The sequence below is a fragment of the Eubalaena glacialis genome, chromosome 3, assembly GCF_028564815.1.
Source record: "Eubalaena glacialis isolate mEubGla1 chromosome 3, mEubGla1.1.hap2.+ XY, whole genome shotgun sequence".
In the NCBI taxonomy this organism is placed as follows: Eukaryota; Metazoa; Chordata; class Mammalia; order Artiodactyla; family Balaenidae; genus Eubalaena; species Eubalaena glacialis.
Genome location: NC_083718.1, coordinates 34,144,682 through 34,162,519, shown reverse-complemented (window position 1 = coordinate 34,162,519; position 17,838 = coordinate 34,144,682). Strand labels below are relative to the sequence as shown.

The following is a 17,838-nucleotide window of genomic DNA, read 5'->3' as shown; positions in this document are numbered from 1 at the left end:
AGCTAAACTGCATTTGAAGAAAGCCCATCCCTGTCATATTTGTTCATCTGCCCTATTTCTGAAATATAATTTTTTTGCTGACTTTGAGTGACTGGCCTCTCTCCAATGGCCAAACCAATTTCCTCCTGATTAGAGTTAGGAGTTATGGGAACTGTCTGCCTTGCAGGTGAATTGACCATTTCTGAGCAGGATTGTAGGGTGTGGTGTGGAAGGCACACAAAATATGGCCTCTAGGCCAGAGTAAGAGTTATTAGGACCTGTGTGTACCCAGTGAACGGGTGCTGTTCTGGCTTCCGTTAGCTACAGCAAAGGTGGTGAGTGTAAATATACCCTGGTCTTGGAATGTTGCTATTACTGTGTCCATTAGGAATCTGGAAACATGTTGAACGGATCGATTAAGAGTGGTGTTAGCAGACAAATGTAACTGCCCTGAAGCCTTGCAAAAACACCTTATTCCTCTCAGAGTCTGTGTGTGGGGTCACATTGTGAGTGAGATCGTGTCCTAAATTTCTTTTGGTTCTTGAGAAACTAAGTCATTTTGATGGGGTCTGGTTGAGCCCACCTTACCCCAGATCCCACTGGGTTTTTGGTTTCTTTGTTTGTTTTTGTGTATCATTGACACTGATTAGTTTTAGGCGTACAACATAATGATTTGATCTATGTATATACTGCAAAATGATTATCACTATAGGTTTAGTTAACATCTATCACCAAACATAGTTATAAAATCTACTTGGTTTTGAACAGCCGTCTGTGTCCAAACTTCACAGAAATTTCTTTGATCTTTTCAGTGAGGACTGAAGGTAACATTTGAACTTTACATGGTGCTGTCAGGAATAGAAAGCTACATTTAATTTCTAAATTGCCCATATGGCCACTTTCCCTGGAATTGTGACTTTCTCTCCCAAGAGAAAGGAGTCTCGTGGGAGACAGCTATCAGCAAGATGGTGGAGCAAACAGGTCACTGCAGACATTCAGACCAACTTCTCTGCAAAAGGTGGTGACCACCATCCAAACACAAGTTGAAGTGACTCCTTCATCCCAGTGCCCAGGTGGCACGTGGTCAAACCAATATCCATGTGACCCTCCAGCTGGTATCAGGAGAAAATGAAAGAGATACCCCAGGTTAACCATAGTATATTAGGATTAAATTGGTCATTAATCAGTAAGTAGTCAGTGACTGCTTGTTTGGTGACCAGCATCATGCTTAAGTACGAGGGGGCCCAAGGAATCCCCTTTTCTCAAGCCTTAATAGTATCATTGGACATCAGAACCCAGGAAACAGAGCAATTAAATGTTACATTGTGCAGAGTAAATAGGGGTGAAGTGGGAGTTCATTGACTGGTGTGAGCTGGAGGAATGGGAGATTCAGGAAGGAGTGGGTAGAATGTGGAAAGGTGGAGGGCAAGAAGGGTGGCAATCCAGGCTCTCTGGGGCAGGATGGGAAGGATGCAGGGAGGGGAAGACCAGAGCAACTGGCATGATGGAAGTGTTCTGGGAACATGATAACATGATGTGTCATTGTGTCCTTGGGATCTGATGGACACCGGGCTGAGGGGACTCCTTTAGAATGGGGCAGTGACATGAATATGAGAGACATTTTGGAAGGAGTAAAACGATAGCCCTTAGAGATGAGTCGTGAAGCCACTGGCAGAAGCAGGGGGGCAAGAAGGGGGCAGAGGGACCATCCAAGGAAATGTCAGGAGCAAGCCCTCAGTGTGGAACCGGCTGGAAGGACAATGAGAGATGAAAAAAGGATCACCAGTTGGAAAGGCAGGACTGGAGGGCAGGTGAGAGTAAGAGTCAAGGGTGTCGAGGTAAGTCTGGGAAAGATGCCCTCAGTGATGGTGGATGAGCACTGAGTACAGAGGGGATCGAGGTTAGCGTCTTGGGGGCGGAGAAAGGAGTTGGCAGGAACTGGAGATGATGGAAGATTAAAGAGTTTACCTATAAGAGGACAGTGCATGCACTAGAGCCAAAAAGTCTGCCAGGTTCCTCGAGGGTTTTTTGTTTTAAGATACAAGGAGCTTCAATGTGTTTAACAGCAGAAGGGAGGAGACAGCACAGAGGAAGAAATTGAAAATGCTAGAGTTTTCAGAGATCCTTACAGGATTGAGCCACCAAGGAGGTGAGGCATTGGGTCCCTTCAGAGGGGAGAGAGGAGAGCCCTACTGGACACAGAGGGAAGGGACAGTCATGGAGGCTGTGAGGTTTCAGTGGTCTCCAGAGTGGAGCAGGTGAGCTCGACACCGAGACACTGACTCAGAAAGAGGGTCACATGAGGGCAGCGAGAGGGGGAGGGGGAGCAGTTGGGAGGGGCAGTGAGAAAGGAGTGGAAGGGTGGCCAGGCTGCAGCGAAGGTCCAGTTGAAGTATGACTTAATGAATCTGTGAGGGGCCTGGGTCTTCATCTTCCTCCAGCAAAGCTCAGGGCAAGCACAAAAAGATGCAGTAATTGCCAAGGGGACCCACAGCTGGCAGTTGAGTCACGTGCTGGAATGGGTGATGCAGAAGGGAGGGCAGCGTGGAGTTTGAGGGAAGCAGAGACCCCATCAGGCCAAGAGGATGAGTGGACTGAGTGAAGGGAAGGAAGTCAGGAAGCAGATGTGAATCAAGTACCTCTATGTTCCAAGCTGTGTCCCAGCACTGGGGGGATGACAGTAGCCCTGACAGTCCCTCCTTCAAGGAGTGAGCTTTCTGGGTGGAGAGATGAGAGTGGAGTAGTGAAGAGCACAGACTCGAGCTGTGACGGCCAGGGGTCACAGCTCAGCTCTACCACTTACCAGCTCTGGGCCCCTAAGCAAATCACTAACCTCAGTCCCTCAGTTTCCCCACCTGTGAAATAGGGGTAATAGTAAAAATCCACCTTATGGGGTTGTTGTGAGGATTAAATTAGATAATCATGGGAAAGCACTTGGAGTCATGCCAGCCCATAGGAAGTGCTTATAGGTGTAAACTGTTAGTAGTAGTAAGATAGCAAATGGTTATAAGTGCTATGAAGAGGATAAATTCGAGCCCTCAGGTAGAGAGTGGCTCGGTGGGGGAGAGGGCTTTTGCCTTAGCTGGGAAGTTCCAGGAAGGCCTTTCTGAAGAGATGACCTTTGCTGAGGCAGCCATCTGAAAAAAAGAGCAGCAGATGCAAAGGCCCTGAGGCAGGAGTGGGAGTGGCCAGTGTGGCTGGAGTGTCCAGGGTGGTGGGAGATGGGACGGATGGAGCCCAGCAGATCAGGATAAGGAATGGACGGTTTTTCCTAACAGTAATAAGAAGCATTGGAGGCTGAAGCGAGGAAGTGATCTGATCCTGCATGGGGTTTAGGAAGACCTCTCTGACCCTGTGCAGGAAATGGCCTTCAGAAGCAGGAGTGGAAGCAGGGATGGGAATTGCCCCACAGCGTACCTGGATCAGGGTAGTCACAGCCGTGTTCCCATGGGACTCAGCTGCTTTCCAGCCCGGGCTGCCTGGGCAGCCAGAGCACAGAGAGCGTGGAAGGTCTTGTTCATCAGTCTTCATTGTTTATGGAGACCCATCTTGGTGCAATGCCCTTGGCTAGATGCTGAGAACGCTATAAAGACAGTTTCTCTGCCCAAGAAGAGCAAAGGGTAGACTGCAACCAGATACGTGCCCCACAAAATGGTGTGTGATGCAGACCCTAGAGTACAGCACGGGCCCAGGGTCCGTCCTCTGTGCCTGTGCTTTTCCCCGAGGAGGCCCCGAGCTTCGGCTCTGGCTGCGTGGCTCTCAGCACTCCTGCTGTTGTCTGGCTCTCCCAGAGGCCACTCCGCTCGCTCTGCTGGCCCCAGCGTTACCCGGGGTCTGTTCTGCCCCCGTGATCCTTCCTGTGCTCCGCGTCATGGTTTCCATGGAAGGCTGCTGCTTTTGTTCTCCAGTCCATAGAAAAGAGGAGGGCAAGTGACTCCTACCCACCCCACCCCCTTCTGATCTCTAACCTTAGCCGTTGGTCCTCCAGGACACCATCAGATCTGCTTCTGGTCTCCAGGCCCGCCCATCTGCCCCTCGCGTCATGAAGGTGTCTGCCCACTTTGAGACAGGTCTCCACATGTCCAGGCAGAGACAGCGAGGGGCCCACTGTCACAGGGGCCTCCACGTATGGAAGTGGTCTGGAAGCGGCAGCATGGGGTGTGCTGAAGGCACAGCCCTGGCCCTAACCTCGCCACCGGCCCATCTGGGCTACCCACACAGGGACTGTCTTTGCTGTCAGGGAGCCCACAGTGCAGCTGGGGAGACACGAGGAAGCACAGGGCATCCCGGAACTGTACCCCACCTGCGACCCACTGCCGGGAAGCCCGATTGGCTTCAGGGCCGTACTGGTGGGACAGGCCGCTGCTCTGTGCCTGTGCAGGCCTGCGAAGGCGTTCTTCCAGGGGTTTTGCCATGTGACCGCTGACCTTGTTCCCTGACGGGTAGTGTGCCGGCTCACCCCTGGCTCATTCGTGGGAAATCACAGTGAATCCCTGGCCTTCCCTCATTCCCCACCAGGCTGTGCCCAGCCATCGGGTTTGCAAGAGTGCCGTGCCTCATCCTCGGGAACTTGCCCTCCTAAAGGCCCTGTTCAGCCTTCTGCTGCTTATTCTGCTCCCTGGACCCCTTTCCTGTGCCTCTTTTCTGACCTTTTGACCTTGACTTTGGAATTATTTTCTCTTTGTCCCTGTAGTAGGGTAGGGTAGTTTGGGCCGGAGAGCTGCTGGGTGGTACCGTTGGGCTGCAGGAGGAACCTGGACAGGAAATAACTGAAGTTCTTCCCTCCCCGCCCCCTCCTCCCCTCCTCCCCTCCTCCCACGTGAATCATTCACCGCGTGTGTGCTTCTGGCCCTCCCCCGCCAGCCTACACCAACAACCAGGCGGACATCGCCACCCAGGGCTGGTTCATTGGGCTCATGTGCGCTGTCGCCCTCCTCGTGCTGATCCTGCTCATCGTCTGTTTCATCAAGAGGAGTCGAGGCGGCAAGTACCCAGGTAAGATGTGTCAGGGGAGTGGGCTTGGGGGACAGGGCCCGCAGGCTTTCCTGCGAGTCACCAGGTCCCCTGCCAGGTCCAGGCGGCTCCGTCCTCTCAGTGAGCACGGTCCTTGCCAAGCTCCCACGTACAGTCCTCTTGCCTGTTCCGTGCATCTTAGAGTTGCCAGAAAGCACTTGAGTTAATTAAGTTCGCCTGAGGTGGGGGGATGGAGCAGTCCAGGCAGCCAGAGAGGAGATGGAAAGAACCCTGACTCCCGTTAAGAATGACCTTCCCTCCCCTTGACTCACCACCCATCTGCTCAGTAATTGGCTTTTTTCAGCCTGAATCTCATTAGGATCCTATGTCCCAGTGAAGTGGGAAGGAGAGATGCATTTTCTGTAACCGTAAGAGAGAGACCGGAGTGAAGAGAGGTCTGGATGGAAGAAGCACATGCATGAGAGAGGCCGCAGAGCTGGGCTGTCAGCGTGGCTGGGTTGAAATCACAGATACACCAACAGAGGGTCAGATGCTCCTACATGAGGAGCAGGCAGAGGCTGCGGGGTGGGTTGCACTGAGAGGGACCCCCAGTCCTTAAAGGGCTTTGAGCTTTTCTTGAGTCCCAGAGCAGTATTTCTCTTCTGTAGCCTGAAGATCCTCCAGCCCAGACAAACCAAGGTCAAGGACAAGGACCTCTGGCTTTTTTGTGTCTGGAAATATTGACTGTTTTTCAAACAGGGATGAGAAAGCCATCTGTCTGTGATGGAGTGGGTAGGGTGACAGGAGACAGGATAATGGATGACCCTGAGAGTGAAAATCCGGCTGGATTGCACAATGAAATTGCTCCCTGCCCCCCAAGCCATCGCCAGACACACCCCATGCTCCCCAAGTGCCGGCTTCTCCGCATCTCTGTGGACACATCCTCCTCCACGATCCCCTAAAACTCAACTCAAAGAGAGAGGAGATTCTGTTTTATTTTCTTCCCCTGGCCCGTGTGCCCTCAGACCCTAGGATTCTAAAGAGTTATGCCTCTCCTTCAAGTCAGGGAGGACAGGAAATTATACTTCTTTATTGGTGAATGATGTTTTCTTTCACTTTGTTGTGCTGTGTTGGGACTGGTTTTCTTCTGTAAGGGAGAAAGGCAGAGTTAGGAGAAGGGCAGCCTTTCTGAGCTTACCCTCTGTTCCAGGTGGAACTGATGCACCTGAGAACTGATCAGATAAACTCTGAGCCTTCCTCTGCCCGTTCCAGAAAGTTCTTCTTACAGCTAATCTCCTTTCCTCCAGCTCCAAGGGAAGTCCCCCGTCCATTAGGAAGATGAGTGAACCAGGAGCCTTGAGGCCAGGGCTCCAGTCTCCACCTTAAACTTTGTTTAGTTGCTAATTAGTTATGTGACATCTTCAAGGCCTCAGCTTCCCTCCCCTAAAATAGGGGTGATTATCCTGCCTCGTACCTCAGAAAGAAACGAAGTCACTCACCTCAGTGTCTGCTGTATGCCAGGCTCTGTGCTGGGTGCTAAGGATACTAGAAGGAGAGGTGACCTCTCCCTGAAGGACAGTGCAGCTGGCATAGTAGGAGGATCACAACACAAGACAGGGCCTGGGAGGGACGCTGACGCATCACAGAGGAGGTGTGGGAAGAGGGAGTCGCACAAACAAGTGAGGTCACAGTGAAGAGAGCACCTTCCATTCCAGAGGTGTGTGTGGCGTGTCCTGTCTACCCAGGGCACTCTCTTAGGAGCTTTGAAGAAACACACAGTCCCCACCCTCGAGAAAAGAACTGGCATTCTGTTACAGGCAAAATAAATGTGCACAAATACTTATAACACGGAGCCAGATTAAGAAAGTTACCAAGGAATTCCCTGGTGGTCCAGTGGTTAGGACTCGGCGCTTCCACCGCAGGGGGCATGGGTTTGACCCCTGGTCAGGGAACTAAGATCTAGTAGGCCGCGTGCCGCAGCCAAAAAGAAAAGAAGAAAGGTGCCAAGGATCACATCCATTTGGTGTTTGGAGAAGACCTCATGGAGCGGTGGTGGGGAGCCGGGTGGGGGGAGATTTCAGTTGTCAGTGGAGATGTAAGAAAAGCCCCAGTGACGGGGAGGAGGAAGCAGAATTCACTTGGCACCCGATCAACTGTGGGAGGCAAGGACAAGGGGGGCATGGATGGGGCCTTGTTAAGAGGGAGAGTCACGGAACCCCGAGGCGGCTCCTTTGGCTGTACTTCGGGGCCCCGCAGAGCAGGAGCGCGCTCAGTCATCACGTCTGTGTCTTTGCTTCCCTTACTGACCAAGTGCGAGAAAAGAAGGATGTTCCCCTTGGCCCTGAAGACCCCAAAGAAGAGGATGGCTCCTTTGATTACAGGTGCGCGATCTCCTTGACTCCTGTTCACACAGAGCACCCCCTGTCAGGTGGGTTCTCCTCACCGCCCCCCGAGGCAGCCCCCTTCCCTCAGAGCTGCTCAGCTGGGCTGAGACGCTCCTGCACGGATGTCCTCTCCCATCAGGCTGTCACCTCTGCCTCTGCGACAGCACCCCCCATCCCCCCGGGGACGGGGAGCACTGCCCAACACACTTACACTCATTCGATGAACAGCATTTCATTCATTCAACTGCACAACTCAGATTTATTGCATTCTTTGTATGTGTGTTTCCACCTTTTCGCTCTGAAAGCGCACCCAGGCCCCCCTTGCTGTGAAATGAGCTCTGCTCTCAGCTTCCTCTCTGACTACACCCCACCTTAACTCTGAAGATGATGACCTGGGGAAGTTGTATTGTCTTTAAAACTCAACTAGGTGAGGGATGAAGGGGGCGTGGGGGGGTGTTCTAGGCCTTTTCCTTAGGAACTAGAATGACTTCTCTGGGCTGCAGCTTGGAATAGGCCTTGGAGAGGCATTTGGTCCAGTGCCTGCGTCCCAGATAAGAAGACCAAGGCCCAGGCTGGGAAGTGACCTGGAAGATTCCTGTACTCTCCACTCAGTGAGCTAGTGCAGAACTGGAGAGCCCAGGTGCCCAACATCCAGCTACCAGCGTCCAGCTACTGCCACTGTCTTATGCCCATGCTCCCTCTCAGACCTGGACGGGCCTTTGTATCTGGCTTAACAAAAGTTGTAATCTGTCCATTTTATTGGCAAGTATGCTTTGAGTAAAGGAATGGTGCAGGATGAGTCATGGAGGTCTCGTTCCCAGGCCAAGTGCAAAGGGAGGAAATGTTCTGATTGGAGCCCTCCTTCCCCACCCCCACCAAGTCACTCTCTGGGGCCAGGTCACCCCATCCTCCTCTGACCTCTCCTTATCCTATCTTGGGCCTCCGCCACTCTGCCCATCAGCAGCCTCTCAAACAGGATCAGATCAATGGGCGGCAGAGCCACTGCCTACACAGGAGCCCGTCTGGCGGCATATAGACCCTGTCTATCCATCCAATTCATGCATCCCCAGTAGCCTCCCAAAGAACAAGCACGAGAGATCTCTCCCCAGGCTGTCCTCAGCACCCTTGGTGGGGCCCAGCTTCCCCATGGGCCAGGAGCTATCCTCTGGCCGTCAGTTCCAAAGGCCCTGGGCCTTCTCTCCCCAGGCCCTCAGTGCAGCGTGAGGAAGGGTGAGGACCTCCTCAAATGCAGGGCCAGGTAACCTGCGCTATGAGAAGCACTTCCTCAGGTACCTCTCCTCCACCAGACACCAAAGCTGTTGGGCGAAAACACCTGCCTCCTCACCACCCCAACCCCCTGACCCACCGACACTGAGGCTGGATACACATATACTGGTGCACGCACGCACGGGCTTCCACGCCACGCACACACATGTACACACACGCGCGCACGCACATACACACCCCTTGGCTTCGGCTCTGGGGAGGCCTGCGGCATCCATCCTAGAGCCCCCACTTGGATGAGTCCAAGAGTCCGAAACTGGGAAAGGGGAGAAATTAATACATTAGAGGAAAAACCAAGTTTCTGGGCAGGACAGGCTGGGGGGGCTGGCTCACCCTGCTCGTCTGGGACCTCGCTGCCCAAGCACCTCTCTGGTGTGTCTCTCTCTGCTTCTCTCTCCCTTGTCTGGCCACCTGGTCCTCGAAGGTCTCCTGGAAGGTAGGATAACAGGTGGCTGGACCAGGGGACCACAGTCCTTGGGTTTCTTTCAGGCTTCCCTTAGGAGAGGTCTGTTCTTTCCAGACCTAGATCCTCTTTCCCCACGAGAACCTGACACACTAAGGACCCCTCCCACCCCCACTGGGCCACCCTGTTCAGTGATTGCATTTAGCTTGGGGGCCTGGAATTCCCGAGAACCACAGAGACACAATCGTCACTCCCCTGCAGGGGGAGTGGAGGGCCCTGGGGAGAGGGTGCCTGTGAAAAAGACTGGCAAGTGGGGTAAGGAGCCTGGTCATTAGAATCTGCTGGTTCTCAAAACGTGAATTCCACCCCCTGAACAAATACAACATAACCCCAGACACCCACTTCCCTCACTCAGCTGCCTCTCCCACAGCACTGCCGTCAGAGAACACAGATAAGCAGGGTAACGGGGCCACATTCACTCAGCTCATGGGGGCAGTGGGCTAATAGCCTTCCATCTTCTGACGCCTAGCTCCTCTGGCTCGCAGCCCTCCCCCGACAGCTGTCTTTGACCAGCACTGCCCACTCTAATGGCAACTCAGCTGGTGGTTTGCCACAAGCCCAGGAAGGGCTAAGTGTGGCCTGGGGCAGGGGAGTGCGGGTGGGGGGTGTCTGCTCAGACTGCCTGGCACCACTGTGGTCCTGCCTGCCGGGACCCAGATGCCCACTGCAGGTCCGGCTGCCCCCTGCACGGGACCTCGTCTCTCCTCTGAAGTGCAGCCAGCAGCACCTGGTCCCCGCCTCTGAGCCTAAAAGAGCCAGGGGAAGGGATGTGGTGCCTGAGCAGATGCCGGCGCACTAGGGGTATCTCACTTCCTGGGGGCACAGCAGGCACCCCAGTGGGTAGATGCCACTTTAACTACCAGCTCTCCTTGCATGAGAGGAGCTTAAGGGCAGGACCTGGGGCCTCAGAGGGGGGCTGAGCTGGATCCTCTGAGCCTTGCTGGTTTTGTCTCAAGTTGCTGGCCCCTCCTATCTCGTTTGCATGCCCCTCCCTCCTCCCTCCATCACTTGCTAGCCCTGAAACAGCATCTGTCTGTGGATAAACCAGAGCTGAGAGGAACACCACCAAGACAGAGAAGCGGAAAGGCAGGGAGAGGTTTGTCCCTTTAAGGCCCAGACCCTTGCTTTTTGTCAAGGGCAGAGTCTTTCCAGAGACAGTCACAGATCACAGAGAGTCAAAGCTAGTTGAACCCTCTTGATGGAGGGACTAAGGCCCAGTGAGAAGGAAGGGCTTTCCCAAGGCCACAGAACCACACAGTGACACACATGGGACCAGAACTCCAAGTCCTTGACTACCCTTCTTTGACCCTTCCTGTCCCCCTGGGCTACAAGCAGCTGGCTCTGCCTCACCATGGGGTGGCGTCCTGCCTGCTTCCACCCCGGAGAGTGACCCAGCTTCCCGGAGAGGACCCCAGACCCGGCGTCCAGGAGTGTGGGTCCCTCCCAGCTCTGCACCAGCTTGCCCCTCGCCTGGGAGATGATGCCATCCTCTCTAGGCCTCAGCTTCCCTTCTGCAGAACTGGCCGGACAGGGAGGGGAGTGAGGGCTGGTCTGGGTCATCCCTGAGGTCCCGTCCTCTCTGAGCTGTGTGGTACGCATGCCTGGCAAGAGGCTGGAGGCCTTCTTCCGCCCGGCCTGGGTTTGGGCTGCGCTGGGTGGGCCAGCCCTGACTCTCTGTCCTCTCTCCATCCAGTGACGAGGACAACAAGCCCCTGCAGGGCAGCCAGACGTCCCTGGATGGCACCATCAAGCAGCAGGAGAGTGATGACAGCCTGGTGGACTATGGCGAGGGCGGCGAGGGACAGTTCAATGAGGACGGCTCCTTCATCGGCCAGTACACAGTCAAAAAGGACAAGGAAGAGACAGAGGGCAACGAAAGCTCAGAGGCCACATCTCCTGTCAACGCCATCTATTCTCTGGCCTAACAGAGCCCCCCAGGCACAGCCACTACTTTGCAAGTAGAAGGAGGGGAGAGGGGGAGACGAGCCACTGCAGACCTACCACAAAGCCGCCACCACCTTCAGGGACAAGGGTACAACATGGGAGTCTGCCAAGCTGTGAGGACCAGTGACCACCCAGCCAACCGCAAGCCCCCTCCCGATGACCCCCGCGGGGTGCCACCGGTGGGCGAGCTGGAGCCATGGCTAAGCTTAGCTGGAGGGAGCCCAGGTCCCTTGCTCAGCCTCACAGCCACCCCCAGCCTCTACCCACACTGCCTGCCCTTGACCTCAACACACACACTCACCAGTTTCTGTTGGTTACGGTACTTACTCATTGTCTTTATTTTTTGTTTTGTGGGTCTTCTCCTCCAGACCCAACATCTCCATTTTCTTTTCCTTTTGAAGAAATGTCCCTGGAAAAAAAGAAAGAATAGGTGGATTCTCCCCCAGGAAACTGCAAAGATAGGCAAAAAAAGGATTGATCCGTAAACGAACATATAGAAAAGCTATAGTATTCAAACCGCGGCTGGGCCAACGTATTTCCGAAGGATGCCTTTCTCGCCAGATGCCTCCCCTGGCCCCCAACCCATCCACCTCAGCCTTGTCAGTTGCTGAGCTGGGCTTGGCTCCTTTCTGGAAAATGACAGTATTTTTGGCAGGGAGAGGGTCAGCAGGCCTCCTTGCCTTGCTCTGGTTCAGTTGGGAGGTGGGCTTACCTCTTGCCCCTCGCTCTTACCCTGCCCCTTCCTCTGGAGTGTCTGAGACAAAAGCTGCACTGACTGAAGGAGTTTAAGGAACAGGAGTGAGAAGGACTTCAGCTCCAGTGACTGTGTACCTCAAGCAGAGGAAAACCAGGCGTCTGTCCCTAGGGAGCTGTGCCCACCTCGAGAGAGAAGGAAAGGGCTAGGTTTGGACTTCCTTCCTCCCCATCAGTGAAACTCAGGATGTGGGAGAGAGGACCACACCCGCTGCATCCAGAGTAGAGGGTGCCTCCCACCTGGTCAGGGTCTGTGCTGCTGCCCTCCAGGAGATGGACCCCTGCGACGTGAAGGCTGTGCTGGTGTGCTTGGGGGTGGAAAGCACTGCTCCCCCTTTCGTCTCTAGCAGATAGCAGCTCCTCAGTTCTGTATGATGTTGAAACTGGTGTTTTGTGGCGTGTGGATGGGGCCCTGCTGCCCCCAAGACTGAGCCGGTGTGTCCTTTCCTTGGGGTATTTACCTATCAGGAGACACCGCCCCCCCCCCCCCCCCCCCGCCCCGCAGGAACGCGGCACTAACAGTGCTGTAAAGCCTGGCCTGGGAGTGCTCTTCGTATGCCTTATGCAGCTCTGACCTGTCCCTGCAGTTCCCAGGTTCCCAGCCCCTCCCTGCAAGCCTTGAAGCCTCCAGTGACATCTGTCTCAAGGAGAATGGGGCGGCCTATGCAAGTGTCACAGCAGAACCAGAAGCAGCCACTCAAAATGTGCCCTGCAGCCCGTTGCCCCAGATGGAGACACTCGCAGACCTGCAGTTCTCTGAGACCCAAGGCACTGCCTTCATGCTCCCCACCTATTCCATTTTGAAACCAAAGGTACCTAGCCTCAGAGAGAGAAAGAGAGAGACCTAGAGCCTAAGAGTAACCCTTCAGCTGTTGCTGCAGCTAAAGTCGGTTTCAGGAGGGTGAAGCTGACCCCCAGTAGTGGACCACCTGCCACAGACACAGCCTCTGATTGGAGCCTCCAGCTTCTTGCGAGGCGACCTGGGCAGGAGCAGGGCTGTGTCCTTCAGAGACGTTATTAAAGCATCGTTTGCCACATGTTTAAGCCACAAAGGTATTAGCAATGCTCGCATCACTTAATAATCAGTCAGTTGAAGGTCAAGCCCATAGGCATACCTACTCTGTCTGCAGGTGAGAAAATGTAGCCCAGAGCTGAGCCAGTTATGTTGTCTGAACCTGAGCGAGTAACTGTCCTTTGGTCCAAGCCGTAGCCAGGTGTGCTGCCCGGAAGCCTGGGGGGCAGCTCTCTCGTGATGATAGGGGACAGGGTGAATAGCAGGGGGCTAGGGAGCCAGCTCAGGGGTCCCCTCCCCTGGCTTTCCTCCTCCACCTGCCTGGATACTGCTGGGCATTCCTGTAGCCTAGGGAATGTCAGGGAAGTGTGCCTGCGAGCTGAATTAAAGGACCGGCCTTTCCAGAAAACACTCTGGATCTGAGCAGAGCAGTCCGTCTCTCGGGCCCTCATTCCGTATTGCACGGTCCGCACTAGTAAACTCATTGCACCGGAAGTAAGCTCTTTGGGCAGGATGGACCGTGAGATGTCACACCCGTCCCCCTGCCTCAGGAAGGTCCTCCACACAACTGATGATGGGGGAAGGGCTGACAGTCGCGGAACTGAGTCTTGGGACAGAGTGGCATTGGTTGGGAGCACTCAGTGCTTAAGCCGCCAGTGGCTCCAGGCTCAAAGGGAAGAGCTTTGGAGGGGGAACTTGGTCCTGAAGGCTGGGCAAGACAGGGGCAGTCCTGCTGCCTGAGCCTCTCTTCTCTGCCCTTCGGGGCAAGTTGCTGAACTTGTCTGTATTTTGGTGCCTCTGTCTCCCCTAGTCAGTCCCTCCTTTGAAAACCTGTCCCCACAGAGGGGCACGGGCCCAGCTAAAGGAGCGGGGAGGCCAGTGTCTGGGGAGGGCACCACTGCAGGGCCGGGGGACAGCTGCCTCTCACCTTGCCTGGATCGTGGTGAATGGGACCCTTCTTTCCTTACCTTGCTTTTGGGGAGATGGTAGAGTTTCAGCTGAAAACTAGCTGCTTCCCTCGTCCGTTGCCTTTGCCCTGAGGGGTCGGAGGCATTTGGTCTACCCCCTTCCTGGCAGGTCCCAAGGTCCGAGAGGCTGCCGGTGCCAGTACTGCTCACCCTGCAAGGGGACCGCAGCCTGGGCCCAGAGAGTGCTTTCATGGTTTCCGTGCACGCAGTTAGCCCTGGAAAAGGGGTGGGAACAGACCCACAGATGTCTGTGGCTTTTCCAGCTGCTGGACTGCCTCCCTGCACACAGCCGGCAGCTGCACCGGCACACTCACAGCAGACCTAGGCCCCTTTGCAGCGCGGCGCTTTCGGGGGAACAATCCAGATCACGACCTTATCTTGAAGAGGATGAGTTCATAGCCAGGCCCGCTGGAGATGAAATGTAAAGGGCTGTGTGGAGTGCCATGCACAACTCAGGGCAGGGGAAGGAGGCTGCCGATGCTGGGCCCCACTTGGGCAATTCTTGGAGGCCAAACCAAGAGAGACAGAGTCTGATCCGAAGGAGAGCAAATTTTCCCCAGGAACAGCACAGGCAGCAGCTTTTGAAGGCTCCTGGGGCTCTTTGCAGTATCAGAGCCAAGTCACAGAGCATCCCAAACAGCCCGTGTGACGAGAGCCGTGGGGATTTCACACACTCTTGCCTCAGTCTTTGCAAGGCTGCTCCACTAACACGCTGAAAAGGGGAGGCTTCCTGGGCTCTCAGCTGGTGGGGCTGGTGTCAGGAATCACTTCTCGGTGGGAGGGCACAGAGCCCACTCCCCGCCCGCCCGCAATACCTCGGTCACCACTGCAGCAGCCCCTGCCACACACACACAAGCCCGTGTTGTAAATCGTTCCACCCAGCTAGGTCCACTGGAAAGAAATCACCCTGTGGATCCTGGTTGATCTTTACATGGTGGCTTAAGAGTAGCATATAGGGAGATCCCTGATTAAAATAGAAAATCAGAGGAGTGAAACGAATGAAACAAAGAGCTTGAAATGTCAGGAGGACACTCAGTGCCCCGGTCAGAGCCCGACTCCTGGGCAGCCCCTCCTTGACACCAGACAGGGGCCACCCCATGGGAGTTCAAGCCAACCTTGTGGCTGTCCCCAGCCTGCCCAGCCCAAGCCAGGGCAGTGCCCTTTCCTTCCCTCCCCTACTAAGAACGGGTCCTGAGAAGGAACAGAGGGAAAGGAGGACAGCTGTCCAGGGAAGCCACCAGACCCCACCACCCAGTGTCTCAAGCCACACCCCAAACCAGTGTCCCTCTAGCAGTACATTAGTATTAAATGGATGTTTTGTAATGATAAGGATGGAAGTGAAATAGGTATAAAGCTGTCTAGCTTAAGACAGGATCGGATTTTAGCATGCAGAGGGATCGCAGAGCTGATCTGATTGAAACTACGCATCGTAAGCTAAAATCCAGGGAGGTAAAGGGACTTGCTCGAGGTCACACAGCTAGTAAATCAAGGTGAGGTAGGGCTTGAGCTCAGGCCTTCTGACTCCTTGTTCAGTGTTCTTTCATCTCACCGCAGCTGCCGCCTTGGGAACAGCGGTGTTACTTAAGATCTGGCCTTCTGGTTCACTGTCTCCCACGTCTCTTTCCACTTCTCCCACATCCCCATACACCTCCGCAGATGAAATCAGCAGATTTTTCTGAGTCCCAGATCAGCCAGTCTGTGCCAGCCTGTGGTGAACCAGCCGTGCTGTTAAGGGGAGACCCAAGCCAGGAGAAGAGAGTGACGAGCTGATTGGTGTTTGTCACCATGAAGCCTAGAGTATCCCCTAGGGTGATGTCTCTTGCTTCATAACGCATCGGGTCCCCAGCATACTGTGTCCCTCGGAAGAGCGGGTGTGGAGGGCGCTGTCCCCTCCACCCCCGGCCACAGGGTGCCGAGGGGCAGCAGGGCCCATGGAAGCTCCACCCCCAGGATCTGCTGGGCTGGAGGTCAGCACGTGTAAAGACTTCAGTGAAGCAATAAATACAAAAATCTGGGAGAAGAAATCCAGGAGATTTTGTGTACTTCTCTGTTTCTTTTTCAAAAAGGATGCAGATCAGGTGACCCTGCCCTGCTCTCCTTTCTGATTCCCAAATTCGACGTCCTCAGTCAGTGTTGTCCCTCTGCCCAGCTCCCAGCTCTTTGCCAACCTCACATCCTCCTGCACTGAGCATCAGTTGCCTGTGACGTGGCCGCCTTCTGTCCTGGTCCCACCCTCACCCATGCTGGGCCCTGGAGGACCTCTTGCCCTTCACCTCCCTTCAACGCACACATTTTCCAGTTTGTTCCTTTCAGTGGGGAAATCTTTTCCGAATGTCTCCATCCCTTCCCACCTACCCACACACCCACAAATTGGTCTGATCTTTTCTTCCATTGGTTAAATATTTAACTCACCATGGCACACCTTGTTTTAACCCCTCTCACATCGTATTCTTTCCTTTTTGCGAGTTGTTTTGCATTAACCAACGTTGTCAGTGACAGATGCGTATCTGAGGGTGTCACGCTCGACCTTCAGCAGGGAAGGCTTCTGGGTCGTGAGGACCATCTAATATGTGGACTTATAAACTGACTGCATGAGCAATGAAAAGGCCAAATTATTCAGAATTTTTTTTGAATCACTGTAAAAAAAACTGATTTCTTTTGTATAGAGAACACTAAACGTATAATAAAAGTTGTTCAAAATGGACTCTGGCCATGTAATTTGTTCATTTTCCTTAGTGGGTAGAAGAGGGATGTCCGGGGATTAATGACAGAAATGAATCATGGGGTTTTTCATGGGCAACAGACAGCATACACAGAGAATTCTGCGATACCGGCCCCCATCTTGAAGTTGGTCTTATCTTGGAAAACTCATTGGCACAGTTAGTGTTTTCAGCGTAGAACGAGTGGTATAGGAAAGTGCTCAGCCATGGAGACACCCCGATTCAATGTAACTGACGTGTGCTTGTGCACAACCACCTGTTAAGAAGTGCCGTGTTGGGATGTTGGGAGAAGGAAAGGAATGTGCAGTGAAGCTCTGCCTCCTAGCCGCTCCTCCTTTGCAGCCCTGCCTGCCCTGAGATGTGAGAACACTGGCATATGCCCTGCCTTGTGCCTGACACAGAACAGACATTTCATATCGTTGAAAGGATGAATAAAACTGCTTACAACAAACCAAAACCCCCTCTTAATAGACTCAAAGGAATCTCAATCAACAAGCAAGTAGAGAAGGGAAGGAAACAGAGAGGGCTGTGTTAGTTAAGGACACCGCTCAGGTTTCATCACGCCGCCTTTCTTGATACTTTGGCCTGTAGTTGTGCACATTCCCCCTGAGGAGTGGCTGAAGACCATCACCCAGGCAGCGTGAGGATGCACCCAGACACTGTTAAGCCCCCTCCCTTTCCTCAGGGTAGTGTGGGGAGTAGAGTGGTTCTGCTTGTGTAGAAAGATAACTAGTGGTTTATAGACAGTAATGGGAAATAAGGGCAAAAAGATTCCCCTGCAAATGTAGACCCAAATCTCTCGGACAAAGAACCGCAAAGTAACCATCCAAGCCACCTGTGTTTATTCTTCCTTCAGAAAAGATCGTTGACTTGAGGGGTTATTGCTTCATTAGATTAAAATAAGACCTTATTTCCAGGTCTGGCTCCTTCTGAATAACTCGTTGGGTTTATCACACACCACCTCTGAACCTCCCTATTCACTTGTTGGAATATGAGAAAGACCTTATCATTCTCAAGTTCACAGATTGTCTCAGAAATTTGCTCCTTATGTCCACTTGCACTGTCCCTCCATTAGTCCAAGGCTTCATCCTGAATTGACAGTGTCCTTGCCTCCTCTGTTGCCTACTCCCCCTTGAAACTGCAGCCAAAAGGGTCTTCTAAAATACAAATCTGATCATGTCACTCCTTTACTGGAAAACTTCACGTTTGCTACAATAACTTTGTTTGCTATAATAACCTTGTTTGCTATAATAGGATAAAATCTAAACTCCGTGGTTTGACATGTTAGACTTTACATCTGCAGCCTCATTTTTTTTTTTTTTTTTTTACTACTCCTCACATATACCCTAAATTCTAGCCATTTCAAGCTATTTCCAGC

At 53.5% G+C, this 17,838-nt stretch overlaps 1 protein-coding gene across 8 annotated transcripts in view; it reads left to right on the top strand.

Moving 5' to 3' along the window:
* NFASC (neurofascin) overlaps window positions 1-16,344 on the top strand; it is a 76,133-nt gene extending 59,789 nt beyond the window's left edge. For all 8 annotated transcript variants that reach the window (XM_061187435.1, XM_061187437.1, XM_061187433.1 and 5 more), the window contains 3 exons: window positions 4,843-4,974; window positions 7,244-7,313; window positions 10,757-16,344. In XM_061187435.1, coding sequence (XP_061043418.1) covers window positions 4,843-4,974; window positions 7,244-7,313; window positions 10,757-10,988 — 434 coding nt within the window. In that variant the 3' untranslated portion in view covers window positions 10,989-16,344. The remainder of the gene's footprint in view (window positions 1-4,842; window positions 4,975-7,243; window positions 7,314-10,756) is intronic.
* The last annotated feature ends 1,494 nt before the right edge of the window (window positions 16,345-17,838 follow it).